Genomic DNA, 20,264 nt, shown 5'->3' with positions numbered 1-20,264 from the left:
TTGCAGTCAATTAAAGTGTATTAAATAATTACCAACGAAAACAATCAAAAAAGTAAGAAAAACAATATATTTCAAATTATAACATACCATAACAATAAAATTAAAGGTGAATGAACTACAGTTTTGGTGTCATAATAAAAAAAGTTAGCGGACAATTACTAACAGAATATGGCAACATTTGTTTGTCCGGCGCTATCACATTTGGACCAAAATTTACGAATCGTATATGTTGTATATGTGTTATATTGTCTGTGAAAAATGTGTAAGAGCACATACACTATTTGTTTCTCAATCTTTTCTCATAAAATAACATTTTTGAAGTTACAATCATGAAACTTTATTTTTGGACTACTGATTAACAATGATTAGATACGAATTTATTTAAGAATTTCTGGATATCTAAGGGTTGAAATACACACCAATACAAAAAGGTCTTAAATATTATAAGTTAATCTGTGTTATATTCAACTACCGCGAGCGACACCTTTTTATATTTTTTGTACTTACTTAATTTCGATTTATGTTTTTTTTTAATTTTGATATTTATTTTGCAAAAGAATAATAATAAAAAAAATAATACCAGTTTATTCCTATGACTTCAGGTTTATATATAAATGAAAACTTTTGACACAACAGTGGACAAAAAGAAAATACGATTAACTAAACAAACCAGACGACTATATTTTTTTCAACCAAATTATTTATATAGCTATCTACGAATTTATAGTGATGTATAAATATGACTCGTTTAAAAGAATGATCGTCGAATTTAAAAACAAAAGTTTATCGATATTGTAAATGGGTGTAATCGAGAACTATATTTCTCGATAGCAACCATATCTTCATGATTGCCTTTGTAACAGATCGATGGCTGAGGCTGCACCTGAGTCCTAATATAGTAAGTGGCGTAGAAACTAGAAATGATAAAAAATAACGTAAAGACGTAATTCGATTTAAACCGGCTACACTATGTATGTTAGATATATGAATATGATATTAGTTGTTTATACTAAGGACTATTGATTCAATAGAAAAGTTTTTTTAGTAATTAGAAAGCCCTAATTCTTTATCTAGAAGATATTCTGCTTTTGTATTATTTTTAAGATATTCCCACTAGTTATATTGGCTCAGTTTATGCCACGACTGCTAATATCTCTGTACAGCCAGACTTGCAGGAGATAGGCGCAGTCTCTGATCTTTCTCTGAGCTCAGCAGCAACTTAACTGAGGATCTTTTATCGGTATACTTAAATATACTTTAGTTAAAGGGAGGTGAATTTAGTGAGTAGCTGTAAATGCCCTGCTAGTCTATGTCTCTTCTTTATTTAAATGTTAGGAGTTATTTTCAATACCCTATGTTAGATACACATTTGTGGACAACTGCAAGTTTTCTCACGATGTTTTCCTTCACAACCGAGCTATTGAGCAAAATAATTCAGTGGCGCAACCTCGTGTTTTCAAGTGTTCTAACCAATGAAGTTTCAGCTTTAATTTTGCTGAACCAAGATTCAGAACGCAGCTTTTGGTAACCTAATCTAGCGTGTTGGTTATTTTTTACAAAAAACCTCAAGTTATTATTTTTAGAATAATATTTAGACTAATATTTTATCATAGTGTCAAAAATTCATAGCTTTTTACGAACTAGAAATGGATCAATGGAACTCCCCTACTCCTCACACACGGGAAAAGTCACAGGGCAGAAACTAGTAGCTAGACATACAAGTCCATACGCCAAGTTTCTTTAACGTACCATTAATTAAAGCAATTTTATGGATGTTTTAATGCAGCAGTTTAAGTCTGCGGCGTCCCAAGAGTTCCTGTTTACTGCTGTATAAACTTTGCGCTATTATCCCTAAAAGATGGTGTAATTGTTGGTCGAAATATTTTTTATATCTTTTTCACGAGTTTGGGAGAGAAGTTGAGAATTGTTACCGAGATGAAAAGTTAATTCTTATGAAATTCGAGGACGTTTATTATTATTATTAATACTTTATAATGAATGTTTTGAAGAGTATCTTTTTGGGCGTGATAGTAATGTTATTTAAAGTATAGTATGACCTTTTAATGTCTTACTTTAAGTAAAGCGAAAATACCTAATTTCGGCCTCGGCGGTAAATTTTAAGGATACTAACAAACTGTGTATTGAGATATTTTTGTGGAAGTGTGTGGCAAAAATCCAATTACGAGTACACCCATTATAACAAATCTGATGGTCTCAATCTGATACAATCAACAAAACAGCTCATCAATAGGAGAAGACCATCAAAATTTCGGGTTTATGAACTCAGACTCAGAAAAAGTCTGTGGAGATAGGATCTCTGTGTCTGAAGCATTATAAGCTAGCCACTATCCATATATTATAAGGAGAGCTGATATCTGTTCTGAGTAACACGCTCTTTGATATTTTTAGTTTATCATCAGCAGGGAAGCTTCAGGGAAGGGTCAGTCCAGTTCTGCTATCACTTTGCAAGTAACATTTTTATTCTTGGTGAGTTCCAAAAATGTTGCCTTATTTTTGTTTCCTCCTCCTCGATAGAACTGACTTATTTACGCTCAAATAAATCATATATTTTAGCAGATAGGATAACTAGGATTGGTACTTAAAAATAGGTTTGTTCTATGGTTATCGTTGTTTAAATGGTTTGGTTTTTACTAATATTTTTTACGGTTTTCGTTGGCGGGCAAATGGCACCTAATTATATGTATGTGGAGCCCATATCGCCAAAACGCCATAAGAACTGTAATTATGTCCCTCGTGGGTCCCACGACGACCTCCGTGGTCGAGTAGTGTGAACACCGGTTTTCATTGGTATGTTACTCCGAGGTCTCGGGTTCGATTCCCGGCCGAGTCGATGTAGAACAAGTTCATTAGTTTTCTATGTTGTCCTGGGTCTGGGTGTTTGTGGTACCGTCGTTACTTCTGATTTTCCATAACATAAGTGCTTTAGCTACTTACATTAGGATCAGAGTAATGTATGTGATATTGTCTAATATTTATTTATTCATAATACATGTGCGTCTCGTGACGTCCGACAGAAGTGACAACTGAAATTAATCAAGTTGGAAGTTGTTATTAATTAAACTGTATTTATATTAAAATGATAATTTAAGGAAAGGTTATTTATTAATAAAATATTTTATTGATTATAAAATATATATTATTCTTGAAAATTTTGTGTACAGATTTCAAATGTATGTACATTATGTATGTAAAAGGGAAGCCGGACAGACTGGCGCCGTAACGCGTTATGTAACGAAGCGGTTTACCCTCACATAAGAAGTTATCACTTCAAAAAGAGTACATTCATTAAGTTTTATCACAAACAGTTTCATTAAAATCAGTTTCGTAGTTTTTGCGTATATAGTTTCAATTTTAAGTTTTATAAAATAACTAGTAAAAGCTTTTGAAAAATCAATCCGTTCTTTCTGCATGTATACAAATTGTCATCTGTTGAACTAACGAACTAACTAACGACCAGTTACGACGAAGAACAAAATATACAACGATATACATAAAACTCTACATATTTGTTAACTTTAATGAAGACGTAGAAGTCTATATCAAACTTATATAACAAAATATATATTTTTAATTCTATCTGTATATAATAGCAATTTATATCCTACAATCTTAGTAGGACTATATGGAAGTCCCTTTAGGTAGGTACCACTCACTGGTCATATATTCTACCGCCAAACAGCAATACTTAGAATTGCTGTATTCCGGTTTGAGGCGTGAGTGAGCCAGCGTAATTACGACACAAGGCCATCACAGTACTAATATTGGTGACGTAATGCCGATGTTATGGATATATTTCTAACTATGCCAATGTCTACAGTGGTGGCCTACACCATCAAGGGGCCAACATGACAATACGCCTACATATTTTGATAAAATAACAAAATTTGGGCTTGAATCGTAACTCTACAGACGTTAGTATCTGTGTCATTTTACGAACTTCGTACATCAGGTATGTATGTATGTATTTGCATACATACAAACGTACACTGGATCGATTGTCTCCTGATTGGCTGAACCGAGTGAACAAACAATTAACTTCATTGATTTGATTGTTCTATCTTGTCTTGGTATTATAACAAACAAACACGTGGTACACTCTCTGAATTTTCAAGAATACTCAACGAAATAAACTTTTAATAATTCACCGTTCAGTACTTTTCGTAAATTCTAGAACATACAGTGATGTCATGTAAAATTTAAATGTTCCAAGTTCTAGAGATAGAAAACTTCAGAATCGATTGTAAGATAGACGCTACGTTGTCTTAAGAAAACTGACCGAGACCTCGAATTATATATGAGCGTCCGTCGTGTCAGTGAAACTTAACTTAGTAATATTTTATCAATATATTTGAAGTTCCTGACGCTCCGATATAATTTATAGGTAAGTGTATCAGATAGGTAGGTTTCCAGTTACGATTACGACGCGAAGAAAAAATATATTGTATTTTATAATAGACTGTTCTAGAATGTAATTCAAATAAACGACTTCTAGTTCGAGAAAGATCACGCCAGCCTTTGATTATCAACGAGCTCGTAACAATATATTCGGGTTTATAACTAGACAGTAATGAAATAGAATAAAAAAAAATGTGCGTCAAACGCCCGACCGATATAAAATATCAAAATTAACGATTATTAAGAGAGTTTATGGTGTAGAAAACTAAATGCATAATATAATATATATTTTTTTATGATTACAACAACTAAGTATATAGTACTTATATGCTCGATGCAAACAAGGAGATTGACGTCATCATATTTTGTGCCAATAGATGGTTTACGTCATTTACAACAATGTTTATTTTTATAAATCTTAGGTTTTAGGTCTAATTCTAATTCAAGGTCTAATCATAAGTTGCCAAGTTTAGTTTCCAATCTTCTTAAGAATTGTTTAATGTCTTCCATTTCTAACGACATTTGATCCATTTTTACATTAATCTCTTCTATAGGACATTTCGTTTCTTCTATATAATCAGCAACTTGACCCTTGACTTTAGTAACACCATCGTCTAGATTATTCAGGCGATCCATTATTTCGTCATATTTAAGTTTTTGTAATCCTCTAACTTCTTTCCTAATTGTTTCTGGTTTTTCTTTAATTTCTTTTTTCTTCGTTATGGCTTCATACATTTCGTCGATTTTCATTCTAAACGATTCCATGTTAGTTTCCATTTCCATTTGTTTCTTCTGTTGCTGAGCTTTGTCCATGATAGCATTCCTTATACGAGTTGGTATTGATTTGTGTATACGCCATCTCGGTTTTCCCGGGCAAAAGGACATAACGCCCATAACTTTTCTTTTATTTCGTATACTTTTACTTAAACGGTTTGGCAGAATCTTACCAACGAATTTATTATATACTAAGTTATCTAATGTTCCGAGAAATTCAACTTGCTTTGCGAGTCTTCGAATATTACCCAAGATTTCTAAATCGTTAATGTCATTGACAGCAACACCGACCATTAAATTCATAAGGACGATTGCAGCCAAAATAAGGAATATTACAAAGATCAATCTGACTATAATTAAAGATGTAGCTAGTTCTTGGGTGTGTTCTTTATCGAATAAGGCTGAGTAGTCAAATTCTGACGTCATCATGACCATAGTTTTGACTATGGCAGCCCAAGGACCGTCGAATGGTATTTCGGAATGGAATTGTATCATAAAACTTAACGAGAATCCAATAACTAAAAATGCAAAAGTCAAAAGAATCTGAAATTAAAATTTGCATTATTAATATTTTTTTTGTTATAAGACAATTTGCATAATATTTATTGATAACCTGCGGGTGAGGACATCGATTAATCTATACATATAAGAAAATACCAATAAATTCAGTTAAATATAAATGTGACATTACCTTTATCACATTTGCGGCAACTTTCCCAAACATAAGTACGTAGTATCCCCAATTTGGAAATCTCGATAACAGGAACATAAGTTCTATCCATGATAGCAGCAATGCACAAGTCGCTACATGTCTAGGCCATTCGGCTGTTGTCAACGGGACAAAGAAAACAGTCAGCGGTAGAACGGCTGATAAAGATATTGACCAAAATTTGATCCAAGTTTCCAGTTGTAAAAAATATCTTGTACTTTTTATATTCATATAGAATAACTCCTACAAAAAAAAGAAAATTAAGAATAATTGTAATTCAGAATTATACACTTATGTATATAAAACATCATAGTACTTAAACCTACCTGTATTATTATTAAACCTATAGTGGTATAAACTATGTATCCCCATATATTTGGATTAAGAAATGGGGGTGGTTTTGTGTTAGTATCCTTGTAAAAAAATACTCCTATAATGAAAATTGTAAGCGAACTCACAAAGAGGGAATATACAGCTATTATGGTATAGAAAAATGGCAATAACGCCTTCCATTTAAGATAGAGAAAACTCTCCACCAAAGGATGTACTAGAAGTCTTCTCTGTCCGTGTCTGTTTCCAGTTTTTAAAAGAGCTTCTATAACTTTCATTTGTTCCATTTCACAGATCGTAGGCATCAATATCCTGTAGTCAACAGTTACTTCGCACTTGGAATCTTGAAAATTATTTGAATTCGCTGAAATATATGAATCGAAAACGTCTTCGAAAAACGTTGTTGGTTTCGATATGTTATTTATAATCATATCAATGGCAGTTCTTCTATATTTTTTAGGGCCATCAGTGTATCCAGATAGATCAGCTCCTTCTTGCAAAAGTAGCGCAACGAGATCTCTACTCCCATGGTGACCAGCAGTGTGTAAAGGATACCAGCCCAGACTATTAACTTCATGAAGAGTAGTTCTGTCATTGTTTAAAATAATTTTCGCTATCTCTTCATAATTTTTCATCGCTGCTAAATGTAAAGGTGTCGATGACTTATGAGGACTCGATGTTGTTCTTAATCTTATATCTGCGTTTTTGGATATTAAGTAAATTAAGCAATCAGTATTGTTGTTGAATACTGAGAAATGGATTGGACCAAATCCTCTTCTGTCAGGAGAAGTTACAGCATTTATCATTTCTTCTGTTGCATTATCGTCATATTCGATTAAAAATTTTAATATATCTATGTGTCCGTATTCAGCTGCTATATGTAATACGTTTACGTCACCTGGCATAGTTAATTTAATTGATGCTCCATCATTAAGGATAGCTTCTACGCAATTTAAATGTCCATTTATTATTGCTTTCATCAAGGGTGTCTCACCTTCCTCGTTTTGATAGTCAATAAAATCTTTCTGTTTCGCTAAACTAAGTATTTCGTTAAGCACATCTAAATTTCCAAGCGTTGCGGCTGAATGTATTGGAGTTTCACCATCGTTTGCCTATGTTATTAAAATAAGATGTTATAATTTGTAAATATTATACCGTTCGTAAATTAAACATAAAAAGATGAAATTAAAGAAATTAAGCTTGAGAAAGCATCTGAAGCATATATTAGGGATGTTCCCTGAAGCTAACGTAGGCTATTCGTATACATTAAAATAAAATATATGGATATGTTCAGTCCAGAACGTAATTTCTAGGTCATAAACATCTACTTTTAAATAACTACCTCAAGGCAGTTGAAGCGTATTAACATTTATTTATTTAACTTTATATTTTGAGCACAAGACTATTTGTGAATTGGTTGAATGTGATTGTAAATTGGTTGATATTTACAGAAAATATGCTACCTTCATCGTTACATCTGCTCCTGATTCTAAAGCAATGCATACGCCTGGCACCCACGCTGCCCTAACAGCTGCTTGTAAAACAGTATATCCATCCTTGTCTTTAACATCTACCATCGCTGTTAAAGGATTAATATCCTTCGTTGCATAATTGGCTAAAATCTAGAACATTGGTAGAATTATTATTATTAGTACTGAAATACGTTGATATAAAAATATGGCAAGAAATATTTCTTAAATACCTGCAATGGTTCTTCTAATTCATTCTTAACGCATACATGTAAAGGCGTTTGTCCAGAAGAATTAAGACAAGTTATAGATACGCCAGCATCCAAGAGTTCTTTAATGCAATCGATATTACCTAGCTCAGCAGCAATATGTAAAGGTGTGTCCACATTGAAGCCACTACCCTTCATGCTATTAAATTGGCTACCAGCATTTAGGAGCATTTTGACAACCTCTGTAAAACTACAAATATATTAATAGTTTCTATTACAGAAATTGGTATAAATTCAAATATTATAGAAGATAGACAAAATAAGATATAATTACTTTGAAGGGTTAATGTCTTTGTCGTGATAATGTGCTAGACCAGCTACATCTAAAGGACTCTGGCCCTTGACGTCAAGAACATTAGGATCAGCCCCAGCTGCTAACAGCAATCTAGTACAATGTCTGCGGGCGCACGATGCGGCAACATGGAGAGGTGTCCAGCCCGGTTGTAATAATGGTAACTGAAATTAAGGAGTTTAATTTTTATTTCCTTTTCATTCAAGGTTTATAAAAGAGATGTACACAGAATTATTAGTCGTAATATATTTTAGTATGTAAATATTATTGTTGACTCACAGTCCCTTTGATGTCCAAGCAATTGTGATCGATGTTGTCTTTCCAGGCCTTGGGTAGTATGATGTCCACATCGCCTAAGTCACAGCGCATATTGACCATTTCTTTGGTCAGTTTGCTTATCTTCTTAACATCTTCTTCAGCTTCTGACGACATGTCTTCGTTGTCTACGCGCCTTTGCATATCTAAAATGAAAGATTTAACTTAACTTTTTTGCTCTTTATGTCAGAGTCAGGGTGAGAAAGATTGAAATCAATTTGTTTAACTATAATTTGTAATCTCTACCTAAGTGTTTTTACTTTACGCTAAAATAATGGTTACATGTTTATAGGTAATCATATTTGTCCCTCGAATATTATGTCGTCTTGACCGATTTTAGTCACTTCCAACTTCTAAACACCGCGCTGTTACTGAGAATTTTTTCAACGGAATAATCTAGTCACTTTTATAGGTCCGCCTCAGGTTCTGCGGAATTATATTTAGCCACCGGAACAACGAGGATAAATTGTATGAAATGTACCATACATCAGAGAAATATTCATTGCTTTTTTCATCTGCTAAATTTTCTATTAACATATGTTCTTTGATACATAAACAAATCGATGTAAATAATAACGTATTTTACTATTTAATTAATCAGGCAATTCTCTGATTACCATAATTAAAGTACTGGCTATATTAGAGCGATATTAATCATAATTTTATGTCTATTTTGACACTCGATTGACGCAGAGGAATACGTTTATTTACATAAATTACGGAGAATTTTCATAAAAGCTGAAGCTTTTATAAGACTTTAGAGCTTTCTTACACTAAATCATGGAAATAGCCCAGAATTTTATGGTAAGTATCCCTAAAAGTGTAACGCATTTCGTGGTTTAAGAGAGTCGTAAATTTTAAATTGTAAAACGTTATTGGCCTTTTAAACTTTTATCCTCCACTTTAATTAAGAAGCTGAACTGCAAAACAACTTAATACTGTCACTCTGTTTACTTCGAACGATCTGTTCACAGCTTTTCTGTCCGTGACAACTTTTTTTCGTTAATGCCAAATGGTTTATACCAATAGTTCACTCCAATCGAATAAATTGAACCGACGATAAACAAACCTTAGTTTTACGTATGCCACGCGATTTACAAATAGCTCAGCTATATGGTGCACCAGTAACAGTTCTTCATTTGTGTAAATATAATAAAATACTACATTACATACATACATTAGCAGCCTGTAAATTTCCCACAGCTGGGCTAAGGCCTCCTCTCTCTTTGAGGAGAAGGCTTGAAGCATATTGCACCACGCTGCTCCAATGCGGGTTGGTGGAAAACACATGTGGCAGAATTTCGTTGAAATTAGACACATGCAGGTTTCCTCACGATGTTTTCCTTCACCGCCGAGCACGAGATGAATTATATACACAAATTAAGCACATGAAAATTCAGTGGTGCCTGCCTGGGTTTGAGCCCGAAATCACCCGAACCCGAATTTTGTAAACCCATAATGACTATTACAGCTTCTTCAAGCCCTCGATTCGTTGTCAAATGTTGTTTTTTTGGCTATTGTCCTCTTGTGATTTCAATAGATTATAATTATGTCCTTTATATAAAGGCCCCAAAGTGTAGTCTTGATAAGTTAATTAACAGAGTGACATTATTTTATGTTAATTATGGAAACGTAAATATTTTTAATTTGTTTTATTGAAATCTTGTAAATTAATTTTCTCGAGCTGAGTAAACCCGATGGATGGGCATAACATGAGTCAAACCTGGCAAGATTAATCATGTATTTGATTGGTTTTTATAAATCAACCCGTGTTTGGTTAAGATAAACACAGTAATGAAACTTGTAAGGATCGGATGATGGTATTCGTGGTAGGGTTTGTGTAGGGCCGTCTGGGTAGGAACCACCCACTTATCATATTCTACCCCACAACAGCAATATTTAATATTGTTGTATTCCGGTTTGAAGGGTGAATGGGCCAGTGTAACTGTAAGTCCAAAGGAATATCTCAGTTCCCAAGGTTGGTGGCGCATTGGTGATACGAGGAATGATAAATATTTCTTGTAGTATCATTGTCATGGTGGAGGTGACCATTGACCATCACGTGGTCTATTTGCTAATCCACCAAACAATAACATTAAATTACTAAACTACACTCGAGAACCCTGGTGGAATATATCTTACTTTTATCCTTAAAGAGAAGCTCTTTACAAGATAATCGCCTCTACCCAGAAGACCTGCTAATGTCCAGCAGTAGGATGCTTAATATGATAAATGTAAAATACTCAAGCATATAACCTATTTGTCTGTTTTGATTATCAAAGGGACCGCTGGCGACGAACACAATGACGAGAATCAACGAAAATGGCAATGTCGTCGGCTCTATCATAGTTAACTGTGAAGGTTAGTACGTTTAAACTTTGCACCATCTAAAACGAATAAAGATCGTATTTAGCAGTTTTGCTTTCTGTACGTCATATCTACTTTCAATCTTTTCTTATGACTTTTTATCTATCTATATTATCTATTATATTTTTATAAATAACAAATATATTGATTAGTAACAAGACATTTTGTATTTTAATACTCTGTAATAATTTTATGGGAAGGCAAGGAACTTCTGACGCATGGGTGTCACCAGTTCAGGAGTCGGGGTACTTTTTATAATATTTACGTAATGGATAACAATAAAGTACGACTATTGTTATTATTTATTTGAACGTAACTTCGTCTGATGTAGGTTTTCCGGAAACAACAACATTGGACAGTTTGACAGCGGCCACGTACTCAACGCACATGAGGAATTTGTCACACCACGCATCCAATGCTTTGAAGGAAATCGTAAGGATTCATTTAGTTATTAAATTATTTAATTTAACAATGACTTCAAATCGTACTGCTGGATAAATTACTATTGGCCATTAAATTTTTGGCTCATTTATCCGTCTACCTACTCATATACATATATTAACTATAAATTTTACCAATATATCACTTTTGATATTTGTTTCGTTAAGAGGATTAGTCAAATTCTAATGTTGCCTTCAATTGTCGGTAATGTTTGCAGGATGTAACGGATGAATTAATGGTCCTGCGGTTGGTGTCAAGGAAATCGGAGGCTGTGGTGGCACCCGATCACGAATTCCATTTGATCGTCGTCATGAGACGCGGTTGAACAACACGGTCGAGGACACAAGACATTCATGCCCATTCCAAAAATTTTGCATATCATAAAAATATTAACTTAAAATTAAATTTATAACTTTTAAAAATATTAAATATTAACTTTTGTATATGTGCGTAACGCAATGCAATTTTTGTATTCGTTTTAAAGTACAACTAAAGTAAGCTAACCGCCTTGTCAACTTGTGAGTGAGGATGCTGGCGAGCATCAGGATATTTGTTTCGTATCGTTTTCTGTAGCGTTTGTGTACATTTTAAGCAACATAAACGCATACAGTAAGACAGACATGGATAGAGCGTCTTATTGTTTCAAGAGTTTAAATATATCGTGACAAATTTTAAAATGTGATACATATTAAGATGACATTATTCGTATCATTTCTTAGATTCGATTTACAATAAACGCTTTGTGGTCATGCTTTATTTTATGACTTTTATTTTAAAATTAAAATATTATTATTGATTTTTAATTTACAAATTAAGGTATCGAGTATCTTCTAATATATTCAGAAAAAAGGTCCCTTCGTTTTAATAAGACTTCAAAATAAGGTAGTGTTTTGAACATGGAAGCGGATTTAAAATATTTTGTCTTCAAGTTGGTTCTTTAAAGCACTTTTGAATCGTCATGTAACAGTGTTAAATTAAATGTATGTAGGCTTATTAAGCAATTATCTGTTTCTTACCTAAAGTATAAAACCTGACACAATTGTTCTTAAAATTATCGACATACCTTCGGGGAAATCCAGTAGTACCGCCATCTGTCTTGCGTTTCCAGCGTAAGCGGCCAAGTGTAGTGGTGTTCGACCAAGTCGATCGTGTCTGTGCTTCTCTGCACCATACTTGACGAGAAGTTCCAAGGCATCGCCTCCTTCTAGGGCTGCTATGTGGCAAGCCGATACGAGGTCGAGCCGACATGTTGCGTTTGCGTTCGCGCCGGCTCTCAGCAACCTGAATTATATTTATATATCATATACTAATTAGGTGAGTGTACACATAGATTAGTAAGCAAATGTTGTACCTGGTGGTAAGTGATCACCATATACATAGGCATTCTAATTGGACCTTTATTCGGTAGAAGCACATTGTGCTAGTCCACCTGGGAAGTCTTTTTTAGGTATTTTTGTGTTCCATTTTGAAGGATGAATGAGCCGGTGTAATTACAGACACAAGGGACAAAACATATTAGTTTCCAAGGTTGGTGGCGCAATAGCGATGTCAGGAATGGTTAAAATTTCAAACACGCCAATGTCTATATGCCTGGTGAATACTTACAATCAAGCGGCCCATTTATCCGTCCGTCGAACACAACTTTACTCAGTATTGGTGTCTGATGGTAGAATATCCAATTGTATTTTTTTTACCTTTCAATTTCTTCCACATTATGAGCCTCGATCGCTTCCAGTAGTTCAGTGTTGAGTCGCCTTAGCCTCCTATCGCTGCGTCTCCATTTCTTGGGCCACTCAGCTGTATCTGGGGCTGGCGTGTCGTCCGGTGTCGATATTGCCGATGGCGGTTCCAACTTCAGCTTTTTTAAAGCAGGATGACGGGAGGGTGATCTGGAAGTTTGTTTTGTTTTTGTTAAATAACTTCTTTAAAAAATGAAGTAAGTAAACTAATAGAATGAGAAAAGATATATTAAAAAGTGTTCTAACCACTCTACATAGACATTTAATAATTCTCACAAAATCAATCAAAAAATATTAATTCTCAAAAAATATCAGTATAATAAAATTGGTTTAGTTATACATTGAAGAACTTAAAAAATGTTTGTGTAATTCATAACGGTAAGTGAAATTTTATTTTATTTTGTCCTGCCACATTTTTGAGAAGTTTCACTTCAAAAATAGGAATAAAAACCTCAAAAACGTATATAAATATTTTAAATATTTTAAACCTCATTACTGTCGATACTCACGAAGTCCCATTGTCTTTTACGTGGGGTTTCGGCGGTCTGAGCGGTCGCAATCTGCCGCTTACGTTTGGCGACAGCAGCGGCGTCGATTTCTCATCTTCTTCTGGTGTACCCTTCTCTACATCTGAAAGGAAACAATCCATCCATCTGTGGCAAGTGTCTAGTACCACCCATAGATATTAGCGACGTAAGAAATATTAATCATTCCTTACATCACCAATGCGCCAGCAACCTTGGAAGTAAGATGTAATGTCTCTTGTGCCGTTAATTGCACTGGCTCACTCATCCTTCAAACTGAAACACAATTATACAAAGTATTGCTGCTTATTGGTAGAAGATATGCGGAGTGGGTGGTACCTACCCAGACGGTCATGCACAAAACCCTACCACCAAGTAAATATATAACCATAATGTATAAGCTTGGTGTTATCAATTCAGATATTACGATAAAATGTTTCATTATTAGCAGTAAACAATTTCAATTAATACAATTTTGTATATTCGTTATTAATGAAGCTAAGTGAAATATAATTACTGCATAATTTGAGATCCATTGCCCAGTGGTTGAAACGCGTACATCTCAACCGATGATTGCGGGTTCAAACCCAGGCAAGCACCACTGGATTTTTATGTGCTTCATTTGTGTTTATAATTGATCTTGTGTTCGGCGGTGAAGGAACATCACGAGGAAACCTGCATGTGCTTATTTCAACGTAATTCAGCCACATGTGTATTCCACCAAGCCGCATTGGAGCAGCGTGGTGGAATATACTCCTAGCATTCAATCATTTTTACAAGCTGTTACTATAATTTGGGTTATAAAGAAAGATTATTTTGTAATATCTTCTAATAAAATACCAGCGACCCGTAACGCCTTCACACGGCAGCAATTTCTTAATAAAACAATGATGTGATATAAATAAATTTAAATCATATAGCGCTCAGAAATAATCTAACTTTCTAGCAGTGACAAAAAAATATATAATTGGTCTATTAGATCTGGATTACCCCCTACATACAAACAAACAAATTTGACCTCTATTATATTAGTTTTGATTTTAGTAAGTAAAATTCATTACTTTAAGTTTAAAATTTTAGTAAATTTAAGTAACCTTCAAATTTAAGTATTATACCGGAAGTAAATAAGATCACATGTCCTCCAATCAGTGGCGTAGCTATCGTAGGGCCAGGTGGTGCAGTGCACCAGGACCCCGGAGCTCAGGGGGCCCTCTAGCCTAAGCTTTGAAAAGAGCGGGTCAAGAGAGAAGCTAGAAAACCGACCCTGCTCACAAGATTTTTTTTTACCTATCTATAATTTTGAAGAGCAATATAAGTTAAAAAGGGGGTGGAAAGAGGGGTGACGGCCCGATTATTTTTCTATGCACGGGGCCCACCTAGCTACGCCACTGGTCCTCTTGACCGATATCTACCCTGGCCATTAAGGCACATTATCTAACTCCAGGGCTTGATATAGTGAACTATCTCTACCCTCACTCTCAAAATCCTATGCGATGCGAAATCTAACACTATCGAAAAACATCAATCGCAGGAACTACGGCCTTACGTGCTTTACGAGGCACGGTGATCACAAACGTCTCCACTCCAGACTTTTTACTGAGAATGTCTCGCTAATAACTTAACAATACACTAAACCTCATTTGTTAATTTTATACATGATATAAATCATTACCTTTCAAACATAATCTTGAGAATCCTTTCTTCCACATAATTGAACTTCACGAAACATGTAACGTACATATCTTAATGTATATTTAGAGTATTTTTCAAACTAAAATGTCATCGTGAATTACAATTCTAAAACACTTTTAATACTATTCATAACTGAACTGCTTTTTTATGTTTTTTTAAATTATTATGGAATTTAACCTGTTTATTGTTATCGCGTGACTAAATCGGAAATAAATATTTGCTCTAGCGAAGGTCGCGATAGAGATGCGCGGGGGCATACAACACGAAATCATCGTATTAGTCACTTACTTATAAATATATATAAATGATCTAAGCACTATGTCGATAGATTTAAGGTTCATTTTTTTTAAATAAACCCGAACTTTTTTTGTAAAATAAAATATTGAAATTCCATTTAATAATTAGAAAACAATAAGTACTTTTTAGTTTATTGTATAAAGAAAAAAAAAATACAAAATTTGGATACGGCCTAATAAAACTAGGATACAATTTTGGCGACGTTATCGCGATCTCTTCCAGGCAACCAACGGTGTAGATAACTCATAGGATATTAGATAGCAGGCGCTTTAATAATAAGTATATAACTTACAAAAGTCTGTTATTCAGTTTCTTGTCGGTTCTCACTAGAATCTACACTCCGAGATCTACACGACATAAAGAACGTTTGAATGTTAACCGATTGCGTGATCAATTCTGGGCAAGTGACACGTGTTTCCAATTCCAGTCTGTTATTAAGAATTTATATTTTTATCCGATGCAGAAATTGATCCCAGGACTTGTGGCCTTGTAATCTAATTGGATACCACTAATGTACTCAGGTCTATACGACGTTTATACATTGATATTTCTATCTCACATATCGACATAATTTTAACGAACAAACAGTTTTAAATATTTAAATGAATGAAGTCATTGAACCCGAGATACAATGAGACCGATATAAATATGTGATCAAGATTTATAGCAATAATAAATATTTAATACTATGTCAATAATTCACTCATGACGTCACTGGAAAAATTCCGAGACAGCCCAGTGGTTCGAACTGTATTTCCATGTGCTTAAGTTTTGTTTTTGATTCATTTCGTTATCTGTGGAGAATGCAGTATTGAGCTTAGAATTTGTCTTTACTGTAAATCTTTACTGTAAATTGAGGGGCGTGGGGGTTGGGGGTGAACTTATAACGGTCACGATAGGCTCCAATTATATTTCTCATAAAAATAATCCTCAGTGCAATCGAAACTGACAATTCTATTATTTGAAACGGTTACGATAGGTTACTAATTATATTTCGATCCAGCTTCGGCCGAAACGCGACTGGAATATTTTTTATATTTGGCGGACGAGTATATGGGCCACCTCATGGTAAGTGGTCACCACCGCTCATAGACAATGGCACTATAAGGAATATTAAACATTCCATACACTACTAAATTGTTTCAATTTAACAAAGAATTAATTTTAGAGAGAGGAAAAAGGGTACGAAAGTACTAAAAAATCTTTTGAATAAACGCAAGTTTCGCGGGAGACCCACTAGGCTGTTAGTAGTTAGTCACTTATAACACAAATCGATCTTATAAATAATTTATTCACAGTTTAATTTTTAAAACAACAATGAACTCTGGTTTTTGTTTTGTCCGTTTTATACTATTTTGTTAAGGAATGGAAACGAGATGTGTGTGGGTTCTTTATGGCTTTTAGTGATGGATATTTTAACTGTGATAATGGTTGCACACTTAAAATCTTATCACCTCAGATAAAAGTAACTTAGCAATTATCAAAGTTAAAATTGAGGTTTTTTTTAAGTAAATATTTAGAAAAAATACCTTCGAATCTACATTTAATTAACTAATGTGATCTTTATCTTAAATTTGGAATAAAGATTCTACAAATTTGAATATAGATTCCACCGGAAACGGCGAGTAATTCAATTTATACTATTTTCCACCAATTTATTGGTACTCATTGGATAAAATAAATTGTTTATTTGATTTTTGTTTTTAAATCACAGCTTGTATCCTTTAAGTAAGATATTTGTTTAACGTAAAACTAATAGTATGATAATATCCCAGCGCTGGGCAAAGAAATCGTATCCCTTTAAGGAGAAGGTCTGGAGCTAATTCCACCACGGTTAATACCATTACTGTGGATGAATTTCTTAGAAATTATTACACATGTAGGTTTTCTTTACCACGAGAACTATCTTTACTAATATTATGAAAGGAGGTAAATTTTTTTTGTATGTAGGGCCTGTTTTCTTGTACTAAGGTTCTAATTAAAAAACAAATCCACTCGTAGAAAGCGACGTTATTCCGGAGTGCTATAGGACATAAATTTAATTGTTAATAATTTCCACCCGGGCGATGTCGGGATGGGTCGGTTAAGTTTTTATTTAAAATAACTTTTTTTTTCTTCGTTCGTTAATCACGTAATAATTGGACATATCGGTATGAGACTATTGTCAATCGACGCGGAATTGTCCGTAGGTGGTTATACATTTTTTGATTAATATTTTTTTTATCGAATGGTTATTAGAAGTGGCGGTGGCGGTGGTCTGGAAAATGTGGTAGATTTTTATATAAAAAAACATTTGGAATTTAAGTGGTGCTTGAATGGATTTGAACCCGCAATCATCGGTTAAGACGCACATGGTCTTACCCTTGATATATCTCGGCACTGGTATCTTTTTAATGTATTCTATGAAAACCAGTTAATGAGTGTACAATAGGTATTATAATCATGATTCATATTACCTCGTTTGTTACAGAAATAAACTCGATACCTAGAACTTGAACGAGATATATATTGTAAGACTCAATTAGAATGTAATACTTTATATTAAATATGAAACGATTTTTTATTATCTGTATATTATAGACGAGTATCTGTCATTTTGTGTAATTATCATTATGATATTAACTTTTTTAATCTGGCAATATGACATTGACAGATGTCAATCACTCTTAATGACGGGAAAATTGTTTCTCGAGTATATATTTTTCATTGCGTGTCGAGTAAAATATTATTTATATTTATTATAAAATAAAACTTAATAAACATCGTTTTATTTCTGAGTTAAGACCGAGTTGTTACAATATTAAGAGTTTGTTCATAAAAAATAATGTCCCTACTGTATACTATTGTCCTTACTATATATTAGTGTAATGGTACCTACTGTCTGTCAAAGCACAACCTAAACTCTACCTATCTCTTAAAACCATTGTTTATTTAAATGCAAATTTCTCTCTTTCAGTGATTATTAGTTTAAAATTTCAAACAAGAATTACATTATTTACTAATCACCCCTAAACATATTGTCAACATACAATTAACTTAATACTTACAAGCCCGTCGAATACTACTCAACAGCAATAAATAATTAGTATTTATGTGTTCCGGTTTGAAGGGGTCAGTGTAACTACAGGCACAAGCTACATAACATAGTTAAATTAGAAATAATAAAATAAATCAAAGATCGCTACGTTCTTCAATATCGATCACGTTTATATTATATATTATATCGTCTACGTTTTTTTTACAGTGTGTCGCTGTTGTTGCACTGTTGTTATAAAATCTTTGTTACCTATACAAAAAAGTTACTTTTTTATTTTTTATTTTTTAATTGTTTAGTATTTAGTAATTGTCTTGTCTTTTGTAATTTTCATTTTTTGTAATGTATTATTATTGTTAGTATATTTTTGTTCCCCTTTTTTATAATATAGTAGAAAAAAGTTGTGTTAGGTTAATAGAAAAATGTAATTACCTTTATTTTTAAACTATAAATGGTGTATGTTTTGTAGTTGTCCTTAATAATAAAATAAAAAATATATATATAGGTAATAAGGTTGGTGCATTGGCGATGTAAGGAATGGTTAATATTTCTCACAGTACCCATGGTGGCCATTTGCTCGTCTGCCAACCTATACCATAAAAAAAAATTACGCCACGCTGTCATATTATATATGTACATATATTGTTAATGTAATAAATAAAATAAAAATTACATATTTGTACCGTACCATCTTAGGAGTCGATATGATTACAAATGCGATCGCTGTTACGATAATTCAATCGGCATACACATATCAGTTAAGGGGGGAGTGTCGATAGAGATGTCCAGATACATTACAAGATTTGTTTACACCGATTCAATAACCAGTAATTTGCATAGCACAAAATCATAATTAAAAACATAACAGAAAATACACTGAAAAGTAAAATAAAACTTTGATTTTGAATCGGTATCTGAAGTGGAAAAACTATTAATAATTACATATTACACTGGTATTATTATTTTCTAGGGAATCTGACGTCGTTATTTATCGTGTGTTTATAATACTTCCCTTATTCGAAGATGACAGAAAACATCGAGAGGATGCATGTGCCGTTATGAATTCGGCCACATGTTTTGCCGCCAACCTACATTGGCAGCGTGGTAACCTTCCAGATTAGAACCAATCCTAGCTATGGGACACTTAAAGTTACTACATATCACTATAAATAATAAACCTTAATGAATTTTAAGTTTAACACTTTCGTTAGTGAATGATTATAACGTCTAAGAAATGTAACACGTCTAAATAACACTAAATAATAAAAACATACCTCTAGACGTAGACATAATGTGTTACCACATTAATTACATTAGTAATAACACTACACTAAACATTCACGTACGCGTTATGTTTAAATCGACTGTTTAATCGTGTGACAAGTATCAGAGTGACGGTGTTTCTTATCAATTTCCTTCAACGAAATCAATTTTGTGTCTTTAAAATGTTTAGAATTGGCAAATTATTTTATTATTTTTAATATTGTCCTTATATTGTCACGTTGGTTTTCAAATGTCTTCAGAGCAAAATCGAAGGCGCTCACTTTAGTAATTTAAAGTGATTAAATTATTTGTGACGCTCTTCGCTCTAATGGT

General features: G+C 33.5%; 2 protein-coding genes across 3 annotated transcripts; one reads left to right on the top strand and one right to left on the bottom strand.

Moving 5' to 3' along the window:
• Nucleotides 1-4,741: 4,741 nt before the first annotated feature.
• LOC125073454 (transient receptor potential channel pyrexia-like) lies at nucleotides 4,742-20,039 on the bottom strand. Of its 2 annotated transcripts, none has more exons than XM_047684292.1 (11): nucleotides 19,943-20,039; nucleotides 13,631-13,751; nucleotides 13,077-13,271; nucleotides 12,446-12,663; nucleotides 8,539-8,720; nucleotides 8,242-8,423; nucleotides 7,932-8,157; nucleotides 7,693-7,851; nucleotides 6,226-7,341; nucleotides 5,882-6,142; nucleotides 4,742-5,733 (listed from the first exon to the last, which is right to left on the bottom strand). In XM_047684292.1, exons 1-11 carry the CDS (start codon nucleotides 19,956-19,958, stop codon nucleotides 4,870-4,872), a joined length of 3,540 nt encoding a protein of 1,179 aa, XP_047540248.1. In that variant the 5' UTR covers nucleotides 19,959-20,039; the 3' UTR covers nucleotides 4,742-4,869. The 2 variants fall into 2 exon arrangements, with proteins under 2 accessions (XP_047540248.1, XP_047540247.1); XM_047684291.1 differs by lacking the exon at nucleotides 19,943-20,039 and adding an exon at nucleotides 15,318-15,439.
• On the top strand, nucleotides 9,319-11,756 carry LOC125073455 (dynein light chain roadblock-type 2-like). Its single transcript, XM_047684293.1, has 4 exons — nucleotides 9,319-9,378; nucleotides 10,857-10,935; nucleotides 11,273-11,373; nucleotides 11,600-11,756. The coding sequence occupies exons 1-4, from the start codon at nucleotides 9,355-9,357 to the stop codon at nucleotides 11,705-11,707; spliced, it is 312 nt and encodes a 103-aa protein (XP_047540249.1). The 5' UTR covers nucleotides 9,319-9,354; the 3' UTR covers nucleotides 11,708-11,756.
• Nucleotides 20,040-20,264: the final 225 nt, after the last annotated feature.

This window comes from Vanessa atalanta, chromosome 24 (assembly GCF_905147765.1).
Source record: "Vanessa atalanta chromosome 24, ilVanAtal1.2, whole genome shotgun sequence".
In the NCBI taxonomy this organism is placed as follows: domain Eukaryota; kingdom Metazoa; phylum Arthropoda; class Insecta; order Lepidoptera; family Nymphalidae; genus Vanessa; species Vanessa atalanta.
Note: the sequence above shows the minus strand (reverse complement) of the source record. Positions and strands in the feature narration are given on the sequence as shown.

Bases quoted from the DNA above. Each gene is read 5' to 3' on its own strand.
- LOC125073454 (XM_047684291.1), bottom strand. From the start codon at position 15,354: ATGTGGAAGAAAGGATTCTCAAGATTATGTTTGAAAG. The intron at 12,664-13,076 runs GTAAAAAAAATA...AATATAATTCAG, and splicing joins AATGTGGAAGAAATTGAAAG to GTTGCTGAGAGCCGGCGCGA. The intron at 8,721-12,445 runs GTATGTCGATAA...CTTTCATTTTAG, and splicing joins ACTACTGGATTTCCCCGAAG to ATATGCAAAGGCGCGTAGAC.
- LOC125073455 (XM_047684293.1), top strand. From the start codon at position 9,355: ATGGAAATAGCCCAGAATTTTATG. The intron at 10,936-11,272 runs GTTAGTACGTTT...CGTCTGATGTAG, and splicing joins TATCATAGTTAACTGTGAAG to GTTTTCCGGAAACAACAACA. The intron at 11,374-11,599 runs GTAAGGATTCAT...TAATGTTTGCAG, and splicing joins CCAATGCTTTGAAGGAAATC to GATGTAACGGATGAATTAAT.